The sequence below is a fragment of the Hippoglossus hippoglossus genome, chromosome 21 (assembly GCF_009819705.1).
Source record: "Hippoglossus hippoglossus isolate fHipHip1 chromosome 21, fHipHip1.pri, whole genome shotgun sequence".
NCBI classification, from domain to species: domain Eukaryota; kingdom Metazoa; phylum Chordata; class Actinopteri; order Pleuronectiformes; family Pleuronectidae; genus Hippoglossus; species Hippoglossus hippoglossus.
The window spans coordinates 15,521,390-15,546,390 of NC_047171.1; the positions used below are offsets into that span (position 1 = coordinate 15,521,390).

The window sequence follows — 25,001 nt, forward strand, 5'->3', positions numbered from 1 at the left end:
AAGGTATAATGCACATCAAAGTTCCCTGTTAGCAAGAGACTGATTGAATGAGAGGAGAAGATGTGGACGTTTGATGTGAGATGCCACAGTATATCATGTGGTTTTGTACCCACATGATATATATATAAGTCCAATGCTCACTCTCTTTTAGCTCTGTGTTGGTCTCCACCAACGCCTGAAGTTGATATCCTACTCTTTAGCTGCTAAATACTCCACCATACTCACCTGCTAGTTGCTAACATTGTCTAATGTTTGGTAGTGTAAAGCTTTATGAAATTTTTCACAGAAAATGTGTTGCCTAAAAGATTGAACCAAACTCAACATAATCCATGTATAAAAAACAAAAAAAAACGTAGCTTTGAAGAGACAGTGCGAGTGGACTTTTGATTTTTTTGTTTCATCAAAGGATACAGTATTTTTTAAATCCAGCTTTTACGTTGGGTTGGAATTTCAATGCCAATGTTACCGTTTTAAGATGTTCATGGGTAAAATTAAAGAAAGTTTTATTTAAACTAAATTATTTTATGTTTGACATATTATACAATGTATTCTGTATTGTTTAAGATGTTTTCATTAATGTACATTGAATAGGCATTAATTAAATGTTATGAAATAGGAGTGTTCACTGTTTACTCAGCAGAAAAGTTGCATAATATTTGTAAGATTTGTTCAAATAAACATGTAATATAGACAATATTAAAGCTCAGAGTTATTGTGATGTGAATGACAGTTTTATATGGATTAAGTATGAAATAATTCTTAATTAATGATTTAAGGAGGAGGGGTGAGATTAAATAAGTTTGTTCTTCTTTTCACTCCTTTTCGATTTTTTTTTTAATAATACTGTTTTTCCCTTGTTTGTATAATTTTCCGAAATAATTAAAAGGAAAAAAAAGGAAATGAAATATGTTCAACATGAGGTTTGCTGGGTTTACTTCAAGTACATGTTCCTGATAAGACTCTTCTGTTGTATCGTCAATGCAGTACTTTTACCTGTAACATAATATTCACACAGGTTGGTATTAGTAGTTTTACTTTGAGTAAATGATTTGAATACATCTGTCACCATATCTGATCGATAATCAATCATAAACCGATGGAAGGGTTACTCACGGTGTGCGCGCGCCCGCATCTAAACGGGAACGCGCCGCCCGTCTGCCGCATGCCCGAGCCGTCTCCACGGTAATGCTGATGCCGCGACGTCTCCATAGCGACAAGACCCCGGAAATAAACCCTAACCTGCCGGGGGTGAGTTTGGTTTATTAGCTCACTGCTCCTTCATCTGGCGCTTTGTTTACCTCAGAGGAGTTTGTTTGTTTGTTTGTTAATAAACATGTCGGAGCCCGAGGAGGAGCTGAGCCAGCAGAGAGACAGCACGAAGAAGAAGAAGAAGAAGACAGTCAAACGGAGCGGGAAGAAGAAGAAGAAGAAGCCGAGGGAGAGACGGGAAGAAGAGGAAGAGGAGCAGCAGGTCGAGGAAGAGGAGGAAAAGGAGCACAGGTGAGTGAGGTTCTCCTCAGGTTCTCCAAGTTCTACACAGAACCACAGAGGAGGGTTCATACAAGCTGGAGATGAATCAGCAAAGTAAAGTTTAAGTCAAGAGCTGCAGGAATCTGCAAAAACACGACTCCTTCAAAGTAAAAGCCCTGAAGTCAGAACCTGTGGCAAGTATTTTCAGTCACTGAATGAAGGTGACCTTAAGTAATCAGCAGATACATAGAATGATGGTGAAGTAATGTGTAGTTGCTCTGGTATGCCAGGAACCAACATGGATGCAGGAAGTTGTTTTAACAATTTTGTGTAAGATGCTTTCAGAACCTTACCAAAATAACAGCAGTGTTTTATATAGGCAGGATGTTGTTACATTATACGACTGGCCAACATGTGTTTTAATAAGAGGGCGCTTTTAATATTTTCTGACAGTTTATAGACAAAATAAATAATCTTAACCATCAAACAGCTAACTAACGTTGTCAGGTTTACTGAGAAAATAATGGGTTGATGAATTCATAATGAAAATCAGTTGCTGCCATCATTTCTTAGTATGACTTGCTTCATTGATAAATGTTTGTAAATGACCTCTGATTGGTGTGTGTGTTTGTATGTGTCAGTGAATGTGTCGTGCTGCGTGGGATCTTCAGACTGGGGAAGAAGAGTCACGACGTCCTGCTCACCCGAACCAGACTGAGCTGGACCCCCATCACGCCTGAGACCCCCACAGGTCAGTAACCACAGCGACGCGTTGTCTTGGTGATCATCGCTAACAGGCAGACAGACTGTGGATGTGTCGCGGCAGCTGGTGCTGTAATGGAGAAGTTCTCTCATGTTGAGACCACCTGAAACTTGACATCTGGACGCACACATCCACTGCAGGGGACAGTTTGGCTGCTCCTCATGGCTCTTTATCAGAGGTAGGAAAGTTAACCAGGGCCCAGATTCCCCAATAATGCTTTTCTAAAAGCATTTTTAAAGAACACCAACATTTCTACAAGTGTTTCCCAAAGCAACACAAGTGCACATGCATGCTTCCTAATGACAGCTTTAGCTTACTTTGCTTGTGTGACTGTGTCTTTAAGCAACACTGAGAACATACACTTGAACCTGAAAAACAAAACAAAACAGTGTTGGTTCCCATACATTTCATGAATTTGAGGGTCATCTGATGGGATTCCATCAGCATTTCCTTGTCAGACCTGCTGTGTTAAAGCAGCCAACACCATATGCACTACACATATAGAGAAAAGAGAAGATGTGGAACATTTAACATCAGTAAAGTGTCATCTGAGGCAGAAGAGATGAAAAGATTGAGCAAGAAAAGAGAGAGGAGGATTATGATGATAGAAATTGTCAATCGTTGAATTTATTCGTTGTGTCATAGTCTTTTATTTATTTAAAAACAGTGAAAACACGTAGTTCTGATTCCTACTGCAGGTCCAAAATCCAGATGTGGATTATTTGTAATTGAATTCAAAAAATGACTGTAGGTCTCCATCCATTACCGCTGTGCGATGCTTGGACACCAATGGTGGGTGATACCGAAAAATTTGGTTTCAATCTAATAGCAAGTTCCCTAATACCGGGGTCAGCATCAACAATGTCAATACCTTTTTTTCTTCGCCACCCGGTCAGTCTGGACCGACTGTAGGTGCAGGCCACCATCATCCCTCGAGCAGTATCTCATACATGTTCACTTCCCGCAGCTCTGATCATAGCAGACGTCAGCAGAAATACATTTCTCTGTGTGATTACAAAGCGTATCAGAAGCTTGATTTCATGCTACATCCTCAATAAGCTAAAACAAAACCACAAATGTTTGAAGATGCACAGATTCAATTTTTTTATTTATAATGGGGGTAAAAAGAAGCTTTGTACAGTTTAGAACATACAGTGTGACAGATCCTGTAAATCTAAATAGTCTTTTGTTCAGTCATGTTGTGGTGATATTATGGTGTGAGTTTTGTGTGTTAGTTTTTGGTTGAAATCCATTCAGACAGAACTGGTTAGTGGAGCAGGGTGAAGGTGTAAATACTGTGTCTGTGTGTGTGTGTGTGTGCGTGCGTCTGTGTGTGTGTCCGCGTGCCTCAATCTGTTTTGTTGTATTTCATCCAAACTAATGTCATTAAGCCAGAATTGTGTGTGTGTGTGTTGGCTGTAGTATAGAGAGCAGTTGGTTCGGCCCGTGGGGGGTTATTAGAGTCTCTCAGTGTGAGGAGATTAACACACACTTGCACAGTCAGCCTGTCAGCATGCTGTGTGTGTGTGTGTTGATTATATATTTCTATATAAATGGATCAGCTGTTGTTGTTTATTTCTACACATGAATTCACTGTCTCACCCACTGGCCTGTTGGTCTGTCTGTCTGTTGGAGAGGCGAGACCTGAGCTGTCAGACAGACACAGTATTTTGTAGTACTATAGTACTGAACCTCGTTTATTATATAAATGATGGACAAAATATGATTTCAAAGTTGAACTCGTGGCCATAATATAAGCTGCCAAGCATCTCTAGCTCCTTTGTGCTTTGCATTGTGGAACATCATGTCCAATTAGTCTGTATTCTGTCTTTCAGCAAATTTAACATCCAGTTTCACTACACACTCAAATAACCGGCCTAGGTTTAGTATAAGTGTGGAGCTGACACGCTCTTTTTTCCTGCGGACAGTGAAGTATCTCAGGAGGATTTATTACCAGTGAGAAGTGTGAAGGAATGATAACTGATCAGTTTAAAGCCAATACACGATACACTGTCAACAGTGACAATGAAGGGGGATGCAGTCTTTCAGCCTCAGTGTGTGTGTGTGTGTGTGTGTGTGTGTGTGTGTGTGTGTGTGTGTGTGTGTGTGTGTGTGTGTGTGTGTGTGTGTGTGTGTGTAATCAAACTACAATCCATAACTCCCACAGTCAGCCACATGGCCTGGTTACCATGAGACTGGACTGCCACTGTGTGTGTGCGTGTGCGTGTGCGTGTGCGTGTGCGTGTGCGTGTGTGTGTGTGTGCGTGTGTTTGCATGTGTAGGTACAGTGGGTTGGAGAGGGCTTGATGGGAAACTCATATCCATCTGGAACAAAACAACAAACTACCTGTGATGGTCAACACTGTGTGTGTGTGTGTGTGTGTGTGTGTGTGTGTGTGTGTGTGTGTGTGTGTGTGTGTGTGTGTGTGTGTGTGTGTGTGTGTGTGTGTGTGTGTGTGTGTGTGTGTGTGTGTGTTCGTGCAACAGCTCTGTAGGTTCTGTCAACTCGGATGAGAGTCATTCTCAATGAGCTGGATGTAAAATTTTACATTTCTCTCTCTCACTTAGCTCAAGATTTTGGGTTTAAAGTCACATTTATTTTTTGGGATCTCTTTTATCACACATGTTTTCATCAGACACACTCTAATAAACCCACTGTACACTGCCCACTCAGCACCAGCAGACTGATGATATTAGCATCGAAAATAGAACATGTAGCTGTTAGAGATAGATGTTTTTCTCAGGATCATAATGTTGCTGTTGTTCACCATAATAACATAATAACAAACAGATTTTTCATGTTGTTGTTTATTTTTTCAACAACAACACATTTGATGCAACAAGAAATTACACAATTAAAAGGCTTAAAAAACAACTGAATTAAAAGGCAGTGCCAATAGATATAAATCAATAGTAAAACAGGTGACTGTTTTTACATCAAGGGTGATAGGTGTATATTTGTGGTCTGTTTAAGGAAAAGTTTGTTCTGTAATGTCATTTGAAACTTATTGCGTTATTTTGTCTGTTCTTGTGGCTTCACAAAATCAAAAATGCACTCATAAGAAAAGTATAGAAAATAGCTTAAATGACTGGAGAAAAATTATTTTAAAAAACGTTACAGACTTGCTGCGTAACTAGTGTCTGTGTCTGTCTAAAATACACACATTCACTCCATTAGCCAATGCTCCACAGTAAACCGGATTATCAGCGAATCTGTCAGTGGTCTATCCTGTAATATCTGATGAGATGTATACATAAAAAACTGAACATATCTTTTATTATTTACAATACTATATCAACACAATGAGCGGAGAAAGAAGCAACAACAACAGACTGTGACCCTGACATATGGACGCTGGCCTCTGCGGGCAGACGCGGGGTGGGTGGTTATGTGATATTTGATAACAGCAGGAGCGTATTTCATAGAGAGGAGGGGTTAATCAACCGTCATCAAATATAATTATTTTGTGATGAATCTGATCCTCTGTGTGCGGAAGCAGATAAACTGTAATTATTATATTTATGCATTTCTAAACAGCTATTTCTCCTCATGTGGACACCCATAAGTAGAGGCTGTTGTATAAACACTGAATTATGATATACACACACACACTAATCACAGGTGCACTATTATGAAATATGTCTTCATAGGTGAGCCTAAAATTGTTGAAAAATACTGAAAATTCCCTCCTTATATCTGCTTACATTAACATTGTACTGCTCAGAAATGCTAATTAAGGGAAGTGCTTCCCATTAAATTACTCTCACTAAATACTGCCTTCACTTATAATTTCAGTCCCTTTGGTCACTGTTCATTAAATGGTTAAGTGTAAACTATAAATAAATTAGAAATGATCATGCTTTTCAGATGAGATTAAACATGCTGAGCTGATCAGCTTTGAAAGAATTAACTAAACCTAACGTGTTAGTTTAGTGACATATCACGTACCGTGTTTAATATTATTTTCTAATTTTCAAAACATACATGGCTTAAATCTGGACAGACAAATAATCTAACAAATCTGGATGGATTGGAACATTTCTGATGATTAAATTGGATTAATTTATATGATTATTAAGTTAGTTTTTTCCTGCACAGATGTTTATCCACCTGCTGTGACATGTGTCTGTCCACTGAAGCACAACAGGAAGACGTCCTCTTGATTTCACTAACCAAGGCTGTTGAAGCCCTATATCAGCTTTACATTCCCTTTTGAACACATGGACTGTGGAGGTTGTCCCCTATCATTTACAATGAAATCACATTAGGAAGACAAAACCAGACAGTTTTACATGGGCACCTGATTTTAAGACTATTTATTAGAGACAGGCTAGAAAACACATTATTAATGTAGACTAATAATGAAATGTAAGAAAACATAAAAAAAATGTGCATCATACGTTTCCAGAATCCATGTCCAATAGAAAAGTTGGCAAATTCTCACATTTTAGAGGCTGCGAATAAACCAAGCAAATATTTTGTAATGTTTCCTTCATGAATGAATGTGTTGAAAACAGGACATGGGTTAAAACCCTTGCAAAACTACTAACTGACATTTTTAATAGTTGGAGGCGTTCTATAAACAGTTTTCCTGACATCCTCGTTTTTGGTGGTTTTGGGGATTTTTAATTTGCAGTACCGCAGTCGGCCACTGTAGCTGACTGGCAACAGACTAACTTTGCTGCACTGTTTCAGCTTGGTTATTAACAAACATGGTATTGGAAAGTGTGTGTGTGTGTGTGTGTGTGTGTGTGTGTGTGTGTGTGTGTGTGTGTGTGTTTTATGTTACTCTGAGCTCAGCTCACTAAAATCCTCAGAAGATTGGATGATTAATCGGACATGGACCAATCGCATTGATGAATTCCTCTCTGATGACAGGTGCTGCGACGTGTTCTGCTGATCAATGGATTAGTGATTAATACATTTAATAATGTGAACACGAATGAACCATCAGCAGCAACACGCTACATTCACATTTTACTATGATTGACAAGGAGGGTGGACAAAGTAATGTGAACACTTCCTCTTTGCACCGTAAGTCATGGCGAACAGATAATGTCATCCACAAAATTCATAACACAGACCTTTTAAATGGGTCAAAGATAATATAATATTGAAAACCAAAATGCCTAACAGTGCTAATAGTGACAATGATAGGTACAGACGTAAAATATATGACAAAAGAAAATGGGTCCAAAACCAAATCTAGTACATAAAACAAAACATACCAAACAAGGATGAATAATCACAATCAGTCTTAATAATTAAACGAATAATACTAAATACTTACAAATACAATACACTACAAATAGAATAATACATAACATATAACATAACATACATGATTGTGCAGATCTCTCTGTTTTATAAGACAGAAAAGTGTCTTGTATAGAGAAGAAATAAAAAAAACTTGTATCTATTGACATGTCCTCTACAGCTTAATATATGTCCTATGTTAAAAATCTGATCTTTGTTTGAAACAAATGGAGCCAGCTTTTCAAACAAATTTGCACAGATCATTAAAACACATTATTTGTAAAGTCAGGTTCATATTGTGTTTATGTGCTGTGTGTTAACTCTTTTTCCATCCCCCTGCAGGTGAGCCATGTGTAACACAGCCAGGTGTGCTGCTGCTGCAGGACGTTTATGCAGTGAAGGTGAAGCGGCGGCGAGCAGCGGGCCAGGAGTCGGGGGGAGCCGTGCTCGGCGTGGCCCTCTTCTGCTGCAAGAGGACAGGGAGGAAGCTGGAGGTGGACACGCTTCACCTCAACAACGCCTCCGCGGAACACACACAAACCTGGTACAACACCCTGAAGGAGCTGCTCACAGGTAAGACACACAGTCAGTCAATCAGTATGAAGTAGAGGTACTTACGATCCAAGGGGAACCAATAGGACAGCCGAACATGACCCGAATAGACCTGACGACAATTAGACCTGATAAAAAAACTGAGAGGGAACACATTTTGCAGCATTATAATAATAATAATTATTATTATTATTATGTCCAAAGAATGAATTTAAAGTCTTGGAAACTAAAGTAATTTATATGTTTTGAAGACAAATTTGTATAAATAATTGCATCCTGCACTAACAATAAAACCTTATATAGCCAGACAACATATTGAATATCTGTGAATGAAGTTCCAAAAAAGTGTTTATGTATAATTGCTCAAATCTTGTTGGTGGATCATTTTCTTGAATTAGGTTCCTCATCAGAACAAAGCTCTTCTGAGCTGTGAAGATCCGTGATGGTCAGAGTTTGTCTGTGTTACATAAGAGCTGAGATACACTGGAAACATGACTCAGGACTTCTGTGAGCGTCATACTGTCAGATGATTACACACAAACAGACACACTCACTCACAAGTGTGATGTAGTAATAGCGTTACTATTAGCACCATCTGTCTGCTATTGTATTTATTAAACTGACCATCAGAAAGACACATAGAGGGTTGGATTTATCTGATCCGAAATACAATGCAGATAAAATAGTGATAATAGAGCAATAGATTGTAATTTGCTGAGACTTACATTTTAAAATGTCACAAGTTATACTGAACCGTCTGGATTTCGTTCAAACATCGCTTAGCTCCGCGTCAGACAGATGTGGTGTTGGCTCCAGATTATAATTTCATTGTTTTCTATCAGTTTGTTCATCACTTAGTTTAATGAGGTGAGTCACAGTTACATCAGACAGGAGAGCTGCTAATCTGCTAATCCAGTGGAACAAAGAGATGCACACACACCATCAACTGCTGAATCATGTCGTCTGCGAGAGAGATTAGCTAAAATTCTGTCTGTATAATCATATTTGTGTGGAGTTCACTTTAATTCAAGTTGAGCGACACCGTGCAGGGACATGAAACCCTGGGCTAATATACTGCAAGGCCAAAAGTATGTGGACATTTAAACAATAGAGTCTGCCATGAGGGTAGCAAAAGGCTTTACACCAGTTGATGCTTGCAAACCCCCCAGGTATGTAAAAAATGTCACAGGGACAAGCCTTTCTTTTGTTCCCAAAACGTTACCTACCTGGATGGTAAAATAAGAGGCAGTTCCTACTCAGTGGAAGAAAACGTAAAACCATCCACTGTTTCTGGATCAGTTTATAGGATCATCAAAGATGACATGCTTTTAAGCAACATGAATCATTTTTTAACAACAAAATACATGTAGTTTCCAACTATACAATATCTTGTGGAATACATAGCTTGATCAGAAGTTTGATTTCTGAATGTATCAAACGTTATTAACAATCTTTGTTACCTTTGCCAGGGAGGATGTTTTCACCCCTGTCCTACTGTACGGATCAGCATGAAACTTGGAAGGATGTGGTATAGGTTGGGGAAGAGCCAATTAGATTTCAGTTCCTATCCAGATGAGGGCTAGGATTTATTTTCACTTTCTTTAACAGTGTGAGATAGGGCGTCAACTTAATAAATTTCCCTCTTTGTCATTTGTCATCAATGAAGTGATGGTGTTTGTTGATTTCATCCGGTTTCCTGTAAAAAATACAGTTGTATGAATTAACATAACTTCAACCTCAGCGACACGACCATGACCACGTCCTCACAGGTCCGGTTTAATATAGTTCTGGATGCTGCAGAAGGCTGAAGTTCCCAGACGCTGGTTTCCCAGGTGCACTGTAGTGGGCGTCGCCTGGCTGACACTTAACACACAATAGAAATGTTTGAGTGGTGTATGGATTTAACCCTCACACACAGACACACACACACACACATTACATTTCAGGTTTTCTATGTTCATCCAGTGATGTCAGCTTAGACAGAGACGTTACAAGCCCTCCACAAATGAAGAGGTCAAAGGTCACGCACACACGCCACCGTCCTCCTGTCACCATGGCATCGGTCTGACACATTATCGCCGGTCACCTGTCTGTCCGTCCGTCTGTCTGTCCATCAAACCAGATTACCCATGAGGCCCTGCAGCAAAGTCACAACTTCTTTAAGTGTTTTTCTGTGGCCTCCCACACACACACGCACACACACATGAATGGCTCACAGGTCGCGTGTCAGCTCACATGGTCACACTGCACATCAAACTGTGACGGCTTTTGTGATTTTGTGACTTTGCACACTGCCACGGAGGAGTCTCTGTGTGTGAGTGGAAGGTAAACACACACACTCGGTCGCTCTGCTGCCGTGTGGACATTAAGCCTATTTTCCAGCCAGAGGTCAGTGTGAAAAGCGTATTGTTTTGTGAATCGTGGCGTTGCGAAGCGGGCAGTCCACTGCCACTTCTTAACCTCGGGGTCCGAACATTCAGCCGCACAATGGCGAGCAGGGAGCAGACCCTTCCTGTCTCCAGAGCGTTATTCTGTGCTGTTCGCTTGTGGGAAGCAGCTGCATTACACTGTGCAGAGGGTGAATGGCAGTCAGAGTGACAAAAGGCGAGCAGTGACGCTGTATAGAGTCTGTTTCCATACACGCACTCAGACGGCTGTATGGACTGACTGCACTTGTTTAACAGCACAACAGACTGACAGGTCAGTGGCGGCGGCAGCAGCGGAGCTCACAGGGCAAACGGACGGACAGGCAGAGCTTGTCCGGACTATTGCGTTTGTTTGATTTACCTAACTAAACTACTTGATTAATGTATTGTAACATTAAAATTAATAACATGCCTTGTTTATCTGTTAGTCACACTTACCTTTAGCGAGATTTTCAAGTTCATCTTTTAAAATCAGCGGAGTGAAACAATCTTTCTTACTGGGAAGTGATTCCTTTGTCCAATATTATAATATCATCTCTTTAATGTGCTTTTATGCATTGTCAGACTCACAGTTTTCCTACATGGATCAAAATTGATACAGCAGATATTACCAGATATATTTTTTCTCTCACATTTCCTTGTCAAAACCTGTTGCCTACAATACGCATAATGCAAGATTTAGTTCTGAATTTGAGATTCAGGTGCCTACACCAGTCGTGGTAATAGTTGTTGACTACTAGTTGTAGTTGTACGAGTCGTATCCTTGAGCTGCAAGCCTCAAGGATGTTTTCAAGGTGCCTATTCGTCTAACCCAGTGTGTGTGTGTGTCTGTGTGTGTGTGTTACATATTAACTGGTGTCTGTAAAGTCAGTGACTGTATCCATAGTGACATGCCTTCCTGTCTCTCTTCATATTCAGTGTTTTTATTAGGTTTTTATTAGTTTGTGCAGCACACGTTCATCCCACAGGAGGTCAAACACTCAATGTTCTTACTACAGAAGCTGAAACCAGATCAACTTAAATGTCTTTATTGATGGAGTCTGAACCGAAGTAATCTGTTTTTTGTCAATAACATTCATTCTTCACCGCTTTGGAAACACCAGGATTGTTTACCATGGTGATGCTTCAGCAGCACCATAGCAACGGGCCGCTGGCCGAGGCCAGGAGATGATCTGATAGACACTTGATCCCTCTGCATCTCTGTGTGGCTCTGCTTTTTCTTCTGAGAGAAATATCAACAAACTGAATGACATCATGTCCTATGAGACTGTGTGTGTGTGAGAGAGAGAGAGAGAGCATCAATCATGCAGAGAGACAGAGAGGTGGGGGGGAGGTTTATGATCAGCATCAGGATTGAGAATGTACGTTTTTCCTTCAGTCATGAAGCAGTGATTTTGGATCAAGTTACATTTTAATTCAGTGTCTATCAGGGGTATAGTTAATGATCTGTGTTACATTAGTGGCGTCCTGGTTCCTGGTGCTGCCTTGGGAACCTCTCGACAAGGTCATACTGTAGGTGCCATCACAAGCCCCAAGGTCATCCTAGGTCCTTGATCACAAAAGTTTTAATCGGGTAAATGCTGTAGTACTGCGGGCTCTTACTGGAATCATCCTTTGGTCTCAGTTTTGGGGATACACCAGAGGGGTGGAGCTTCTGGTAATGGTGGGGGTCCAGTAGAGAGAAGAGTGGTGGGGGTGTTGGGTAGCTGCTCTTCACTGGAACTCCTGAGAGCCCAGTCAGATCCGTGGGGTGAGGTTATGGCAGGGGGTGCAATGTGTGTGTGTGTGTGTGTGTGCAGGGTCATTAACAGGGCGAGGTCATGGCCTTTTGGGAGCAGATTATTGTAATGAGCTGGATAATGGAGCTTGTGTGTGCGTGTGTGTGTATATTGATCTGTGCTGGTCTATTGGGATTTATAATGCGGTCTCTAAATCTGCCTAATGATGAGCTGTACAGGGGGTTAGAGTGTGTGTGAGTGTGTTACTGTAGTTAGGAGTCAATACCATGTAACCTCACACACACACTATCTTCCAGCACTGCAACTGATATTCTGGATATTTTCCTTCAAACAGGCCTCATCCAGATGTTATAACATCTTCACATCACAATCTACTATTCATTCGTCCAGGGGTTTAAATTTATGTGACAAATGCAAACTAAAGACTCTGTGAGAACATGTGTGGATTGTTGTTGTTTCATTAAATACATTAACAGTTTGGGTTTTAACTGTTGCACAAATCACGGAAAATGCTCGTCACACTTTCGCAGACTTTAAAAGGCCCAAACAACAAATCGAAACAAGAATATAATCAATTTACAATCATTAATACAGACAATTTGAGAAGCTGGAACTAAAGAAATTATGGGAAATGAAACTATAGTTGAACATTAAAAACTAGTAGGGTCCTAGAGAGATGGCATAACTCCACCAAAGCTAAACCTGATCTCACCATGTCAATGCAGTGATTTCCATCAATTATCTAGACTGTGGGGTCGCTCATATTCTAATTTGTCTTGCCACAGTATCATAATAATGAACCACAAATTTCAGCTAACAACATAATAGATCTGTAACTCAGTGATTGGCTCTGTGGCTGAATTATAAAGCTGTTTGCAGCGCTATCACCCATAAAGCAGTTACCATCCACGCAGACAGTCAGACCTCATAGCTTCAGCTATGTGTGTGTACCCACGTGTGGCACACAATCCATTTCTCTCCCCCGTGTTTCACTTTTTAGTTTGTGTCACTTGGAATCTTTTGCTTAGGAGAGTGATGTTAGTGCACATACAACACAGCTTCCACCATAGATTGAATGAATTCTGTGGGAAACACTGCAGAGAAAGTGAAACAAAATTCTTGGATCCGCAGCAGAATGAAATGGCTTCTTCCTTAACCCATACCACCCTGTATATTTTGTGTAATCCTGCTAACAGTCAGACAAATAAAACAAAAACATAACCTCTGTGGGGGAGGTAATAAAACAGAAGAACTGATCCCATTAATTACTCTCTCATAGACGTTCAGTATTTAATTCACAGGTCAGCTATAAACTCATGTGTGTGTCTGTGTGTGTGTGCAGGGTTCAGTCGTCCCAGGTATCTGAAGGTCTTCATCAACCCCAGCAGCCACAAGAAGGAGTCTGTGCACATCTACAGAGAACACGTGGCTCCGCTCTTCAAGATGGCCGACGTCCGCACCGACATCACGGGTCAGTCCATCCGCCTGTCTATTTGTCTACTGATCAGTTTTACAACAAATAGATGGTATTGATTGTTATTTTATACCTCACACTGACAGTGGTGGATGAATCTTGTGCGCTGTTACAGCTCAGACGTATCATGGCAAAATGATTGTGTAAATTTCCGCAGTGAACAGTTAGATCCCGTCTTTATCGATATCACAGAATATGGGAAATCAGTGCGTGTGAGTGTGTGTGTGTGTGTGCGTGTGAGTGTGAGTGTGAGTGTGTGTGTGTGTGCGTGTGAGTGTGAGTGTGAGTGTGAGTGTGAGTGTGTGTGTGTGTGTGTGTGTGTGTGTGTGTGTGTGTGTGTGTGTGTGAGTAGAGGAGGTCCAAAGGTCAGAGTTAATGGCAGTCCCTGGTCGCTAGGTAACCTGATACAGAGGGCGAAGCCAAGCCCATCTGTTGTAACAGAGGGAGACGACCCTGCTCCTCTCCTCGTTTCCTTTTTTCATCTCCCGCTGTCTCCTTTCCTTTCCCATCCTGTCTCATCCCCTCCTTTCCTTTTCTTTCCCCCCTTGTTTTCTCCTTTCTCATTTCCTCCTCTTCAGCTCCTCCTTTCCTTTCTGTGTATTATCTATTTGTGTCCTCCCTTATTTCAATCTCTTTTCCTTTCCTTTCCTTTCTTGTTAGCTCATTTCCTTTCCCTTTCTTGTTTCACTTCTTCTACTCTAGTTATCTCCTTTGTTTTCCTCTCATCTCTTCTCCTCTATTATTCCTCTTTGCCTTTCTCTCTTTCCTCTGTTTTCCTTTTCTTCCCCTTCAGTTCATCTGTCTGGCTCCTTTTTTTGTCTTTTCTTTCCTTTTTCTTTTCCTTTCTATGTTTCCTCTTCTCCTCTCCTCTTATCTCCTCCTTTATTTTTCTCTCCTCTCGTTTCCAACCCACACCTCTCTTATCCTGGCCTCCTCTCCTCCTCCTCCTCCTCCTCCTCTCCTCTCAGCAGATGGTGTGATATCCGTTGTCCGACTTTTTTTTGGCAGCCATTGAACACACACTAGTGTACATGTGACCACACACATGCATGAACACTCTGTCTCTGTCCGTCTCAATGTCTCTCCATCTGTTTATCTCTCTCTCTCTCTCTCTAGTGACCGAGAGAAAGGGTCATTCTCTCTCAGTGATGAAGGAATGCAAGCTGGATGAATATGATGGGTTAGTTTTATCTCATCATTTGTCTCTGTTCTGTTCTGTGAAAATAAAATGTGATTAAGTTTGTTGTGAATATTATTAGAGCCCAACTGACTATATCAGTGGGCCTCTAATAATTAGGCTTAAAATGATTCTTGCTTTTACTGGAAAAATAGCCAGCAGCCTAAAAGTTAATCCAGTTATATATACAAAAAAACAATCGTGGCATGTTTTGATTGAGTGAGTTTGAATTTCCTACAAACCTACTCCAGTGTTGTTATGACTTTTGAGAGAAAAAGTTTGAAAATAAGACACAAGGTCCCTTTAATTGTACAGTGTAAAATAAAGTCTAATATGTTAAAGCTGAATGAAGCTTCAGTTTTAAATATGAGCTCAAGAGAGACTGTGTTAAGTTCACATTCAAACTGTGGCATCATCCTTCCCGTAACAGCCACAACGGGACCAGATAAATAAAACAGCCGTTTACTGTCAGAGGCTGACACTGAAATAAACTGACCCAGACTGATTACACACACACAGACACACACACACGCACAGGTAAACAAATAGGTGAGGTCAAACCCTGATTGCTACCTGAGCTAACTTCTTCAAAACAGGTAAACATAACATTTTAAGCACCTGAAACAAACAACAACAACAACAAATACAAACACAAAAACACTGATTAAACTCCCATCACTCTTACGTATATGAGCTGGTCCATGCGTGTTTTGGCTTTTGTTTGTCTATGTGTGCGTGTGTGTGTGCTCCAGGTATTACTCATGTTGCCGGGACCTGAATCTGTTTATATAGTCACATTATGGGGACTTGTCTTCCTCCAGGGGACAAAAAACAAGTCTCTATATCCTAAACCACAACATTTGAAGGTAAAGACATTTTTTAAGGTTAAGGTTTATATTAAGGTTAGGGTTCGGCATATCGATGGTTCCAGCACGTTTCCCGGAAAGAAATGTAACTCAATCTAATGTCCTCTGAAGTCATGAAGACAGTGTGTGTGTGTGTGTGTTTGAATGTGTGTGTGTGTGTGTGTGTGTAAGCAGCTTTTGTGCTCAGCCCTCATAAAGATTAATGTGCTTAGAGAAGATTAGCTCAGCGTTGCTAAGCTAGCTGCTCTGTGTGTGTGTGTGTGCGTGTGCGTGTGCGTGTGCGTGCGCGTGCGTGTGCGTGTGTGTGTGAGTCTGCTCTGGTGAGGATTTGGTTGAAACCTACATTTGCCAATTAGGCTGGCTGTCACCGTGGCGACCGGAGCTTCAGGTAATCCCACACACAGGAGGAGGGGGAGGGGGCGGAGTCTGTTCACCTAACACTTAATGCAAACACAAACTCTGCAGACGAACCTTCTCGCTTTTCAGAGAGAGACTGGAGACAACGTCAGACCTGTCAAAAAATCAAGTTATGATAACTGTTGATATTAATGTTTATTACTACTACTACTACTACTACTACTACTACTACTACTACTACTCATTACTACTGCAACACACACTCTGCCTCACCTGCACAAATCAGATAAAACTCATCCCATAATAACCATCACTGACCAAATAAGCAAAACAGATTTTTCGCCTCTGCAAAATCATAGTAAACCTTTAACTTGCCTCCAACCAAACTTTGTTTATTTTTAGTTATTTAAAATATTTTCTTTCAATTCAACTTGTGTGATTTAAGACTGAAGCATTGAGACTATCGAATATTTCAAGTGAATGAGTCTGTGTCAAATTAAAATAATCCACTGGACTTTTACTGTGAAGTCTTTCTGTGTTTGTGTATAATTCTCAACACGATACCTAGTTCAACGATTTTTATCTGATATGATATTTTAATAGAGGGAAACTTTCTACATTCATATATCCTGTTGAGATGAAATGGCCCCTGCCCCCGATGACTGTATTTGAGGAAACCTGTGGTCACATCACTGGATTTCAGAATCCAAAGTTTAGAGTGTTAAGCGAGTTTTACTGTCGGCCTTCATGATCAAGGTATTTGTTTAAAATTATACTGAAAATAATTTCCCACCCGTCTATCATCCACGTGTCTGTCTGTCTGTCTGTCTGTCTGTCTGTCTGTCTGTCTGTCTGTCTGTCTGTCAGGGTGGTGTGTGTTGGCGGTGATGGCTCGGTGGCGGAGCTGTGTCACTCTCTGGTCCTCAGAGCTCAGCTGGATGCAGACTCCCCAGAGAAACCAGTGAAACCAGTGCTGCCGCTGGGGATCATTCCTGCAGGTGAGAAAGAGAGAGAGGATACACCCTCATATAGATCCACACACAGTAGATCCACAGTATGTGTCCGACATGATATTGTTTTATTGACTTTCTGTGTGTCCATCTTAACAGGCTCCACAGATGTGGTTTCCTGTTCTGTTCATGGAGTTAGAGATCCGGTCACAGCAGCGCTCCACATTGTTCTGGGTAGGTACTTGCCGGTGTGATTCTACATGATCACACCATGGATCATTGATCCTAACTTCATTATCACATTCACTGTGGTGGGCTCTTTTTGGTCTAACTCTACAGTTGTGATATTTATAGTTCAGTCATCATAGGTAGGTTCTACCTGCACCTGATTCCCCTGGGTCAGTTCCACATGTTTTAGGGTTCTAGATGTGTATTCAGTCTCCAGGAGAGGTTCTACCTGCTTTATATACGTTATATACCTGCATCATCCTGTTTTAGATCTATAGTCACGTCTTCCTGAGTTGGTTTCACCTTTTCTAGACCTTTTATCACATCACTCCTGTTCTAGATCAATAGCCATGTCTTTGTGAATACTACCATTTCTAGATCAATACATATGTATGTATTGGGTTGGATGGGTTCTGTCTGTTATAGATCTATAGTCGTGGGCTGTACTGGATGGATACTATCGGTTATAGATCTGATGAAGCTTTAAAGTTCTCAGGTTGCCAATCAGGAGCTAGTGTTTTTGCTGAGCTTTGATGTGATTGGCTAACGGCTCCTCAGACAGGTCTGAGAACAGACAAAGCCAGAGAAACAGAAGGGGACATGGGGGCAGATGTCTAACAGCAGGATCAGTTTCACTCCCAATCACAGGTTTACTCACTGCAGCCACGCCCCTTTAGCCTCAACCCGCCCCTTCTCAGGTAAACCTGCCGACCAGTCAACAGGCAGCAAGGATACAAGCTGTTGTATTTGAATGACAGGTTGTTGTGAGACATGGGTTAATTAACACAAATTAACACTGGAAGCTGTGTTTGTGTGTGCGTAAGTGTTTGTGTGTGTGTGTGTGTGTGTGTGTGGTAGTAACAGATGGGGGTATTCTTTGGATTTAATGAGTCTGATTCCTGAACAATAGAAGAGATGTAAAATTCCCTGGCAGGAAGCTGTTCCCACGGAGACCAGGTGAGGTCAGATGTGTTCACGACACACCCAGGTGAACATACATGGTACTGATCTGATACTCAGTATTAGATCAGGTGGATAAAAGTGATGTCGGTCACTTTACTCTTCTTTAGTATCTTTTAATATAGTATAGAAGCACAGTCTATAACAAGAACTAATGCAAGGAAGACACATTCTATAAAATCTGAATAATCAAATATACTCAGTGAAAGTGGTGAGTTTATTACTGTCAGTTATATCTCATTATTTTACACATACATAGCAGTCCCAGAGCCAAATTGTAAGGCAGGGACAATATAACAAAAGAAATACCAGAACAAAAACTATAAAAATAAAATAGAACTTCACTTTCAGTTCGGTAGTAGAAGTTGCTATATTCTTCTGCAAAAGAATGCATTAAAGTCAATCTACCTGTTACTGGATTCAACGGATGAAATCAAAACTGAATTCTGACAAATAAATGAATTTGCTGAAGTGAGTTAATTTTCACCGAATTTGTTTAAGGTGTCACAGGGTTGTAGCCAAGGAGTTAATCCCATTCTGGCAATTTAATTTGGTCATTCCTTTTGTTACATTTAGTAATAGAGAATGAAGACTGATATGGTACAAATTAAGGAGTGGGTGAAAAAAAAAACGATTCACAAAGGAATGAAAATGTTGGAATTCAACTGCAAGGTCAGAGTGCAGCACCTACAACCTTTTGGATTGAATGACTTCATAATTAGCTTTGCACCACACAGGGGAAGTCGTGTGTGAAACCTCTCATCACCTACAGACTGAAATTAGCAGGGTTACACCAGCACTAACAAACAGGAGCGACTGACAAGGACCCACTGCAGCGCTCACTGCTGGTCACTTAAAAAAAAAAGAAGTAGGATCTGATACATGATTATTAAAATATTTCTTATCATGTTGTGTCAAAAAACATTACAAATATTGCTTGATGATTTAATTCATCTCAAAAATTAAACTGCGCATGTTTTAGCTGCCGTTTAACGTGTTAAAAATAAACGACAGTTGCACCTTTAAGAATAGCTGCAGGTTTGATCTCAGCTTTAATCATCACAACACACACACACACACACACACACACACACACACACACTGATACAATGCCATATGGTGAGGAAATCAGATTCTGTCCAGAGAGACAGACAGGGAGTCAGTCAGACAGACAGGTGGGGAGACAGCAGTTCAGTAGGTTACAGCAGGTATGTGGCCAGATGGCACGCTGCGTGTGTGTGTGTGTGTGTGTGTGTGTGTGTGTGTGTGTGTGTGTGTGTGTGTGTGTGTGTGTGTGTGTGTGTGTGTGTGTGTGTGTGTGTGTGTGTGTGTGTGTGTGTGCATTCACAGATTGTAGGAAAATGAACAAACAGTATCTGCTTCACTCTGTTTATTCTTCTTTCACTGGATGCACCCTCTGGTTTGTTTAGCCGCTTCACACCGAAGCATCTAAGGGAAGATTTTGTGATAGTAGAAAAATACAACTTATTACAGCTGAGTGATTTGAGGATAATATTTAATAAGCATTTCACTGCAATTGTTAGTAGCCTTTTGTAACTGAAATGTTTCCAGGAAGATCTCACTCAGAACCAAGAAACTCTTATTGCTTTGGAAAACCATAGACTGTAAATAAAGATGGAGGGTGCGTCTCTAGTTCCTCAGGAAGCTTTGGCTTCACTTTTGCGGAGCTGTCATGTCATCCATCTTCACATACAGTCTATGTGGAAAACTGTCACAAAGGCAGATTCCCTGTAGGTGAGTTTCTGTCCACATCCTATTTCATACACATTTTCACTTTGCACATGAAAAATAAATTGTCCTGAATTCTGTTGCTTCAGAGACTGGTCCCTCTACTGCAATGGGGTTCTACTGATGGACGTTTTTAGATATTAACACACACACACACACACGCAGAGTCTGTAGGGAGGCCAAAAGGACTTATGGTGAGAATCCCATTCATATTCATGAGAAACAGAACTCCAAATACAGTTGACAGAAAGAGGTCAGGAGTGTGTGTGTGTGTGTGTGTGTGTGTGTGTGTGTGTGTGTGTGTGTGTGTGTGTGTGTGTGTGTGTGTGTGTGTGTGTGTGTGTGTGTGTGTGTGTGTGTGTGTGTGTGTGTGTAGGGTCTTAATTTATTTCTAATAAATATTCACCCTCACTAAGATCTTTTGCAAACATCTGTATTTAACAGGTCACCAGCAGCAGGTGGACATGTGCAGCTTCTCGTCTCTCGGTCAGTTGGTGTGTTTTGGTTTCTCCGCCATGTTTGGCTTCGGCGGGCGGAGCTTAGCGCGGGCGGAGAAGAAGAGGTGGATGCCGTCATCGCGGCGACGAGAGTACGCCCTATTGAAGACGCTGGCAAGACTAAAGTAACACACAATATTTTAAAGTTATAAAGACTAATAAATGTTTTTTCTTTTCTTAATCTCAGGTCCATATGTTCAGAATATGGTTTATGTTGGGCTTTTTAAATTATAAAAATTTGCCTGAATTCAGATTGAAGACTTTAGAGTCAACAACAAAATCACTTCCTCTGTCTCATTCCCTACTTCTAATATAACAGACGCTCCTTAATTTACCATGAGATTAGAAATTCATTAAGGTTTTGGACACTAATCTTTTTGCATCATCACTGACAACTCTCAAGTCTGCAACTTTCATTTTCACATCTACAAAATGCAGTTTCTTGCACAGTGGGATTGCAGAAAATAAATGTTCTCACATTTCCTTCTTTGTCTCGCTCAGACCGGAGGACTGTCAGCTGTCTTTCCTCCCAGCGAAGAAATCAACCGGGAGTCTGTCTGAACATCGGTAAGAAAAACACATACCCATATGACTAATATGAAGCAATAGAGAGCAGCCAGCTAGCCTAGGATAAAGACTGTAAACTAATTAACATGTTTGTTTAATTGATACAAAACCTGGAAGTGTTTCCAGTCTCTAGGCTGTAGCTTCATATACATCAGAGAGATATGAGTCGTATCAATCTTGTTTCTAACTGTGTCTCAGAGACAAGGACCAGGATCTGGACCAGGATCCAGAGGAGACCTGGACGACCAATCAGGGCCTGTATCTGAACATCAGCATCATGTCCATCCCCTGTCTGAGTCCACATGCACCTCGAGGACTCGCTCCTAACACCAGGTACGCAGGTGTAGGACTTCACGGTTGTATAAAGTCCCTAATGTTGTGTGCGACCTTGAACGCACCATCCTGCAGGTTGTTTCATCAACGCTCTTCTCCTCTTACTGTTTGTTGCAGTTTGGCCAATGGCAGCGCGATGCTGATCGCAGTGGGAAACACTTCCAGGTCAGAGTTTGTCAAACACCTGAAGAGATACAACAGCTCCAGTGGACAGGTGAGAGGAGCTGTCAATCAAAGAGTGCTCTGAGTGTCCTCCTTCAGGACAAATCGAAACATTTGTTGTTCAGGAAAAAAAACTTGAATTATAAAACAGTCTTAAGTCCATAAGTAATTGAATAAACTCTTGATTGAAATCCTTCTCTAAACTTATAAGAATATAACTTTCAACATTTACAAGTTACAGATTTTCGATGTACAGTTAACCATCATTGAAAATTAATAAAATATTAATAATTAGTTCAAATGTCTATAATTTCTGGTGCCATCTGTCGCAAACTACGACTAATCGTGCACATCCTAAACATGACTTTTATTTGGAATTAACTGTTTTTTCTACTTTTACTTCTTAAAAACTGAAAACTTCTTCCACCACTTCTCACTCGTGACCTCGTCATCCTCAGGCGGCAAAAATAAACCAACCAACAAACTGGTTAATGAGAAGATTAGCCTGGTTTGGCGTGGCCTGGTTTGGCCTGTGAGACCGCACACTAACCCACTTACTAAATTTACTGACAGTGAGGCGTTCACTGTCCTGCAGAGTAAACAGGCTGTTTACTCACTGACCTACATTCAGACGGACAGCTCAGCATCACTAAGACAAGACGGGGCATCCTAGTGGAGCAGTGTAACCATGACAATCCCAGCTTGAGTCCCACTGTGGACGCTGAATGTCGCCTGAGTCACTCCAGTCAGGTGATGAAAGAGTCAGAAACATCGACCATGCCTTTAACAGCTTGTACACATTTTTATTTTATTTAGTTTCATTTTTTTTCCAAAGTAAAAGCCTTCTTCATCCAAAACCTTATGTCTCCACTGTGGTGGAGGAAGTATTTATTTTACTTAAGTAAAAGTACTTAAACCACCAACGGTTTGTCAACAGAAATTATGAAAGTGTCTTCCTCAAATCAACTTCTCCTGTTGTAAAGATTTACAAAGGTAATAGACAAATGTCAAAAAAACAAGCAACTATAGAAATGTATAAGTAAACACAATTCAAGGTAACTAGGGTGCAAAGAGCAGTACCATGAAATGGAAATTTTGAGTAAAGTTAATACATCACATTTCTACAAGGGCATTGAACCGGTGTTAATGTGTTTGGTTCGAGTCCAACACTGGACTTCAGTGTAAAGCTTCATTTGAGGAAAGAAAAATCGAGGAAAGAAAGCAGACAGACAGATGAGACAGACAGACAGGACAGAGAGACAGGACAGGGAGACAATCTGTCTGTGTTTTGGTCTGTGCTGCCCCCCGTTGGAGCTTAATGGCGTTACAGTGAAGACTTCAGGGCCGTAAACAGTAAGAAACCCAGTCACTGCTGCAGATTATCTTGAAGAAAATTGTACTTTCTTGATTCTTGTTGTTCTTGGTTTGTACCCTCATGGTTGAATGCACTTATTGTAAGTCGCTTTGGATAAAAGCGTCAGCTAAATGAAATGTAACGTAATTATCAAGCTGCCTAACGAAGATTCTAACAAGCTTTTCGGACCTCTGCTGACCTTTGACACACACACACACCAGCTCTCCATCAATATTCTGTCTGTCTGTCCTGGTCAGTTTGTCTCACTGTCTGATTGTCCCTCTATACAGTTCAGCTTCTCCTTCGTGGAGACGCACGACGTGTCAGCGGTGAGAGTCCGTCCCCGCTCACTCGTTGGCTGGTCGGAAGAGGAGAGCGAGGAGGAGGGCGACTCCAAAACAACACCCATCATCCAATCAGAGGGCACCGCCTTCCCCTGGAATATTGATGGAGAGCTGGTGGAAATCGCTAACGAAGTGCTCATCAGGTATGACGACAGTTATTAAGAAGAAAGATTCCTCACACCATCACGGGAGCGGAGTCGTAAACAAGCACTTACGTTTCTAGAGAAATCTAAATGAGGTTGTTCTCACCTGGTTGACACAAAAGGCCAGACATTTCGCCCTCTGCTGCTTAAAGTTTCTTCTTTTTAAAATCTGTCTCTTGCAAGTCACTGCAGTACATATTGAAACAAATCTTTACAGAAACACAGTCCCTGTTAAATTTGACATTTCTATCTCATTCACATGATATTGAAAATCACCTTTGTCCTTCACAATCACCTTCACCCTTGTCTAACCTCTGACTGAATGTATGTGTGTGTGTGTGTGTGTGTGTGTGTATGTGTGTGTGTGTATGTGTATGTGTGTGTGTGTGTGTGTGTGTGTGTGTGTGTGTGTGTGTGTGTGTGTGTGTGTGTGTGTGTGTGTGTGTGTGTGTGTGTGTGTGTGTGTGTGTGTGTGTACGTGGTGCGTTCAGGGTCCACCCGCGGCTCATCACGCTGTACGGGGACGAGGTGGATGAGGCCGATACAACCGTCACCTGCAGTTGTATCTGATTCCAGCAGAGCTTTGTTGGCCCAAGACAGATCGCCATAGTAACGGTGACTCAGCAGTGCCCTCTAGGTCGTTGCGTTTTCAACAGCAACGAAAATGTTTGTCCAAGTTGTATTAAAAGTAGCAAAAAGGTGCAAAAAATCTGCATTAATTGATGTTTAATTTTTGGGCCAAAAGATTGACTTTTGCAGCTTTAAATAACAACACATTAACTTATGCGCGGCCATTAACTGTGCTTTATAAGTGTTTAACTTCTTTAACTGATTGAATGGTTAATTTTCAAATGAATGTTTACATTTTTCTATTTGTAATTAGGCTGCCAGCATCGTTCAATTGACCTGAAATTTATTTGTGTTGTATTGTTTTTTTTTACAAGTTTGACTTTTTAATTTATGTCGCTCAGTGTTTGGTTCTACATCAGTGACGTGAAGCTCTGGTGTAATATTTCTTTTTGAAAATGTGAAATGTAAATTCACTGGAGTTGTCGCAGTCACCTGTGAAATAACCAACAATGAATCATAGTTAATAATATCCCATATACATATATATAAGTTAATATCAAACATATTCAGGATAAATAACTTTAAAACTTATTTTTCAATATATAAAAAGCTGTTTTTATTGAGATCATATATTTTTAGAATAATGCCTGTGAACACAGAAAAGGACAAGTTGTTGCTTAAATAGAAAAACTTTTTTTATTTTTAATAGATGTGTTGATAAAAACAGTGAGACTCTCCAGTGCAGAACAACTTGACATAAACAAAAACACAATATTAAAACATTAAAGACATTTCTGTGTGATGTGCTTTTGTACTGAGCAGATAAAGAGAAGGGAGGAAGCACCTGTTTTAACCGTCTGTATTCACAGAGCACAGACAGTTAAAACAAACGTTTTAATACTTTTAATAAGTCAAACATTTGTTAAAAGCCGATTTACAAGTAGTCGTCTAGGATTTAATCCTGTGGCTCAATGTGTTGCTCTGTCACTGGTTCAATTAAGACGTTTTTTACAAACCAGGGTGTAAACCAAGACACCACAGTTTACCTGAACCACCTCTTCTG

The 25,001-nt window shown here is 40.7% G+C and overlaps 1 protein-coding gene across 1 annotated transcript; it reads left to right on the forward strand.

Annotated features, from left to right (window-relative positions):
• Window positions 1-1,141: 1,141 nt before the first annotated feature.
• On the forward strand, window positions 1,142-24,914 carry cerkl (ceramide kinase-like). Its single transcript, XM_034573862.1, has 13 exons — window positions 1,142-1,500; window positions 2,112-2,221; window positions 7,833-8,063; window positions 13,550-13,678; window positions 14,798-14,861; window positions 16,949-17,079; window positions 17,191-17,265; window positions 20,413-20,590; window positions 20,967-21,032; window positions 21,231-21,365; window positions 21,483-21,579; window positions 23,172-23,368; window positions 23,860-24,914. The coding sequence occupies exons 1-13, from the start codon at window positions 1,334-1,336 to the stop codon at window positions 23,936-23,938; spliced, it is 1,659 nt and encodes a 552-aa protein (XP_034429753.1). The 5' UTR covers window positions 1,142-1,333; the 3' UTR covers window positions 23,939-24,914.
• The last annotated feature ends 87 nt before the right edge of the window (window positions 24,915-25,001 follow it).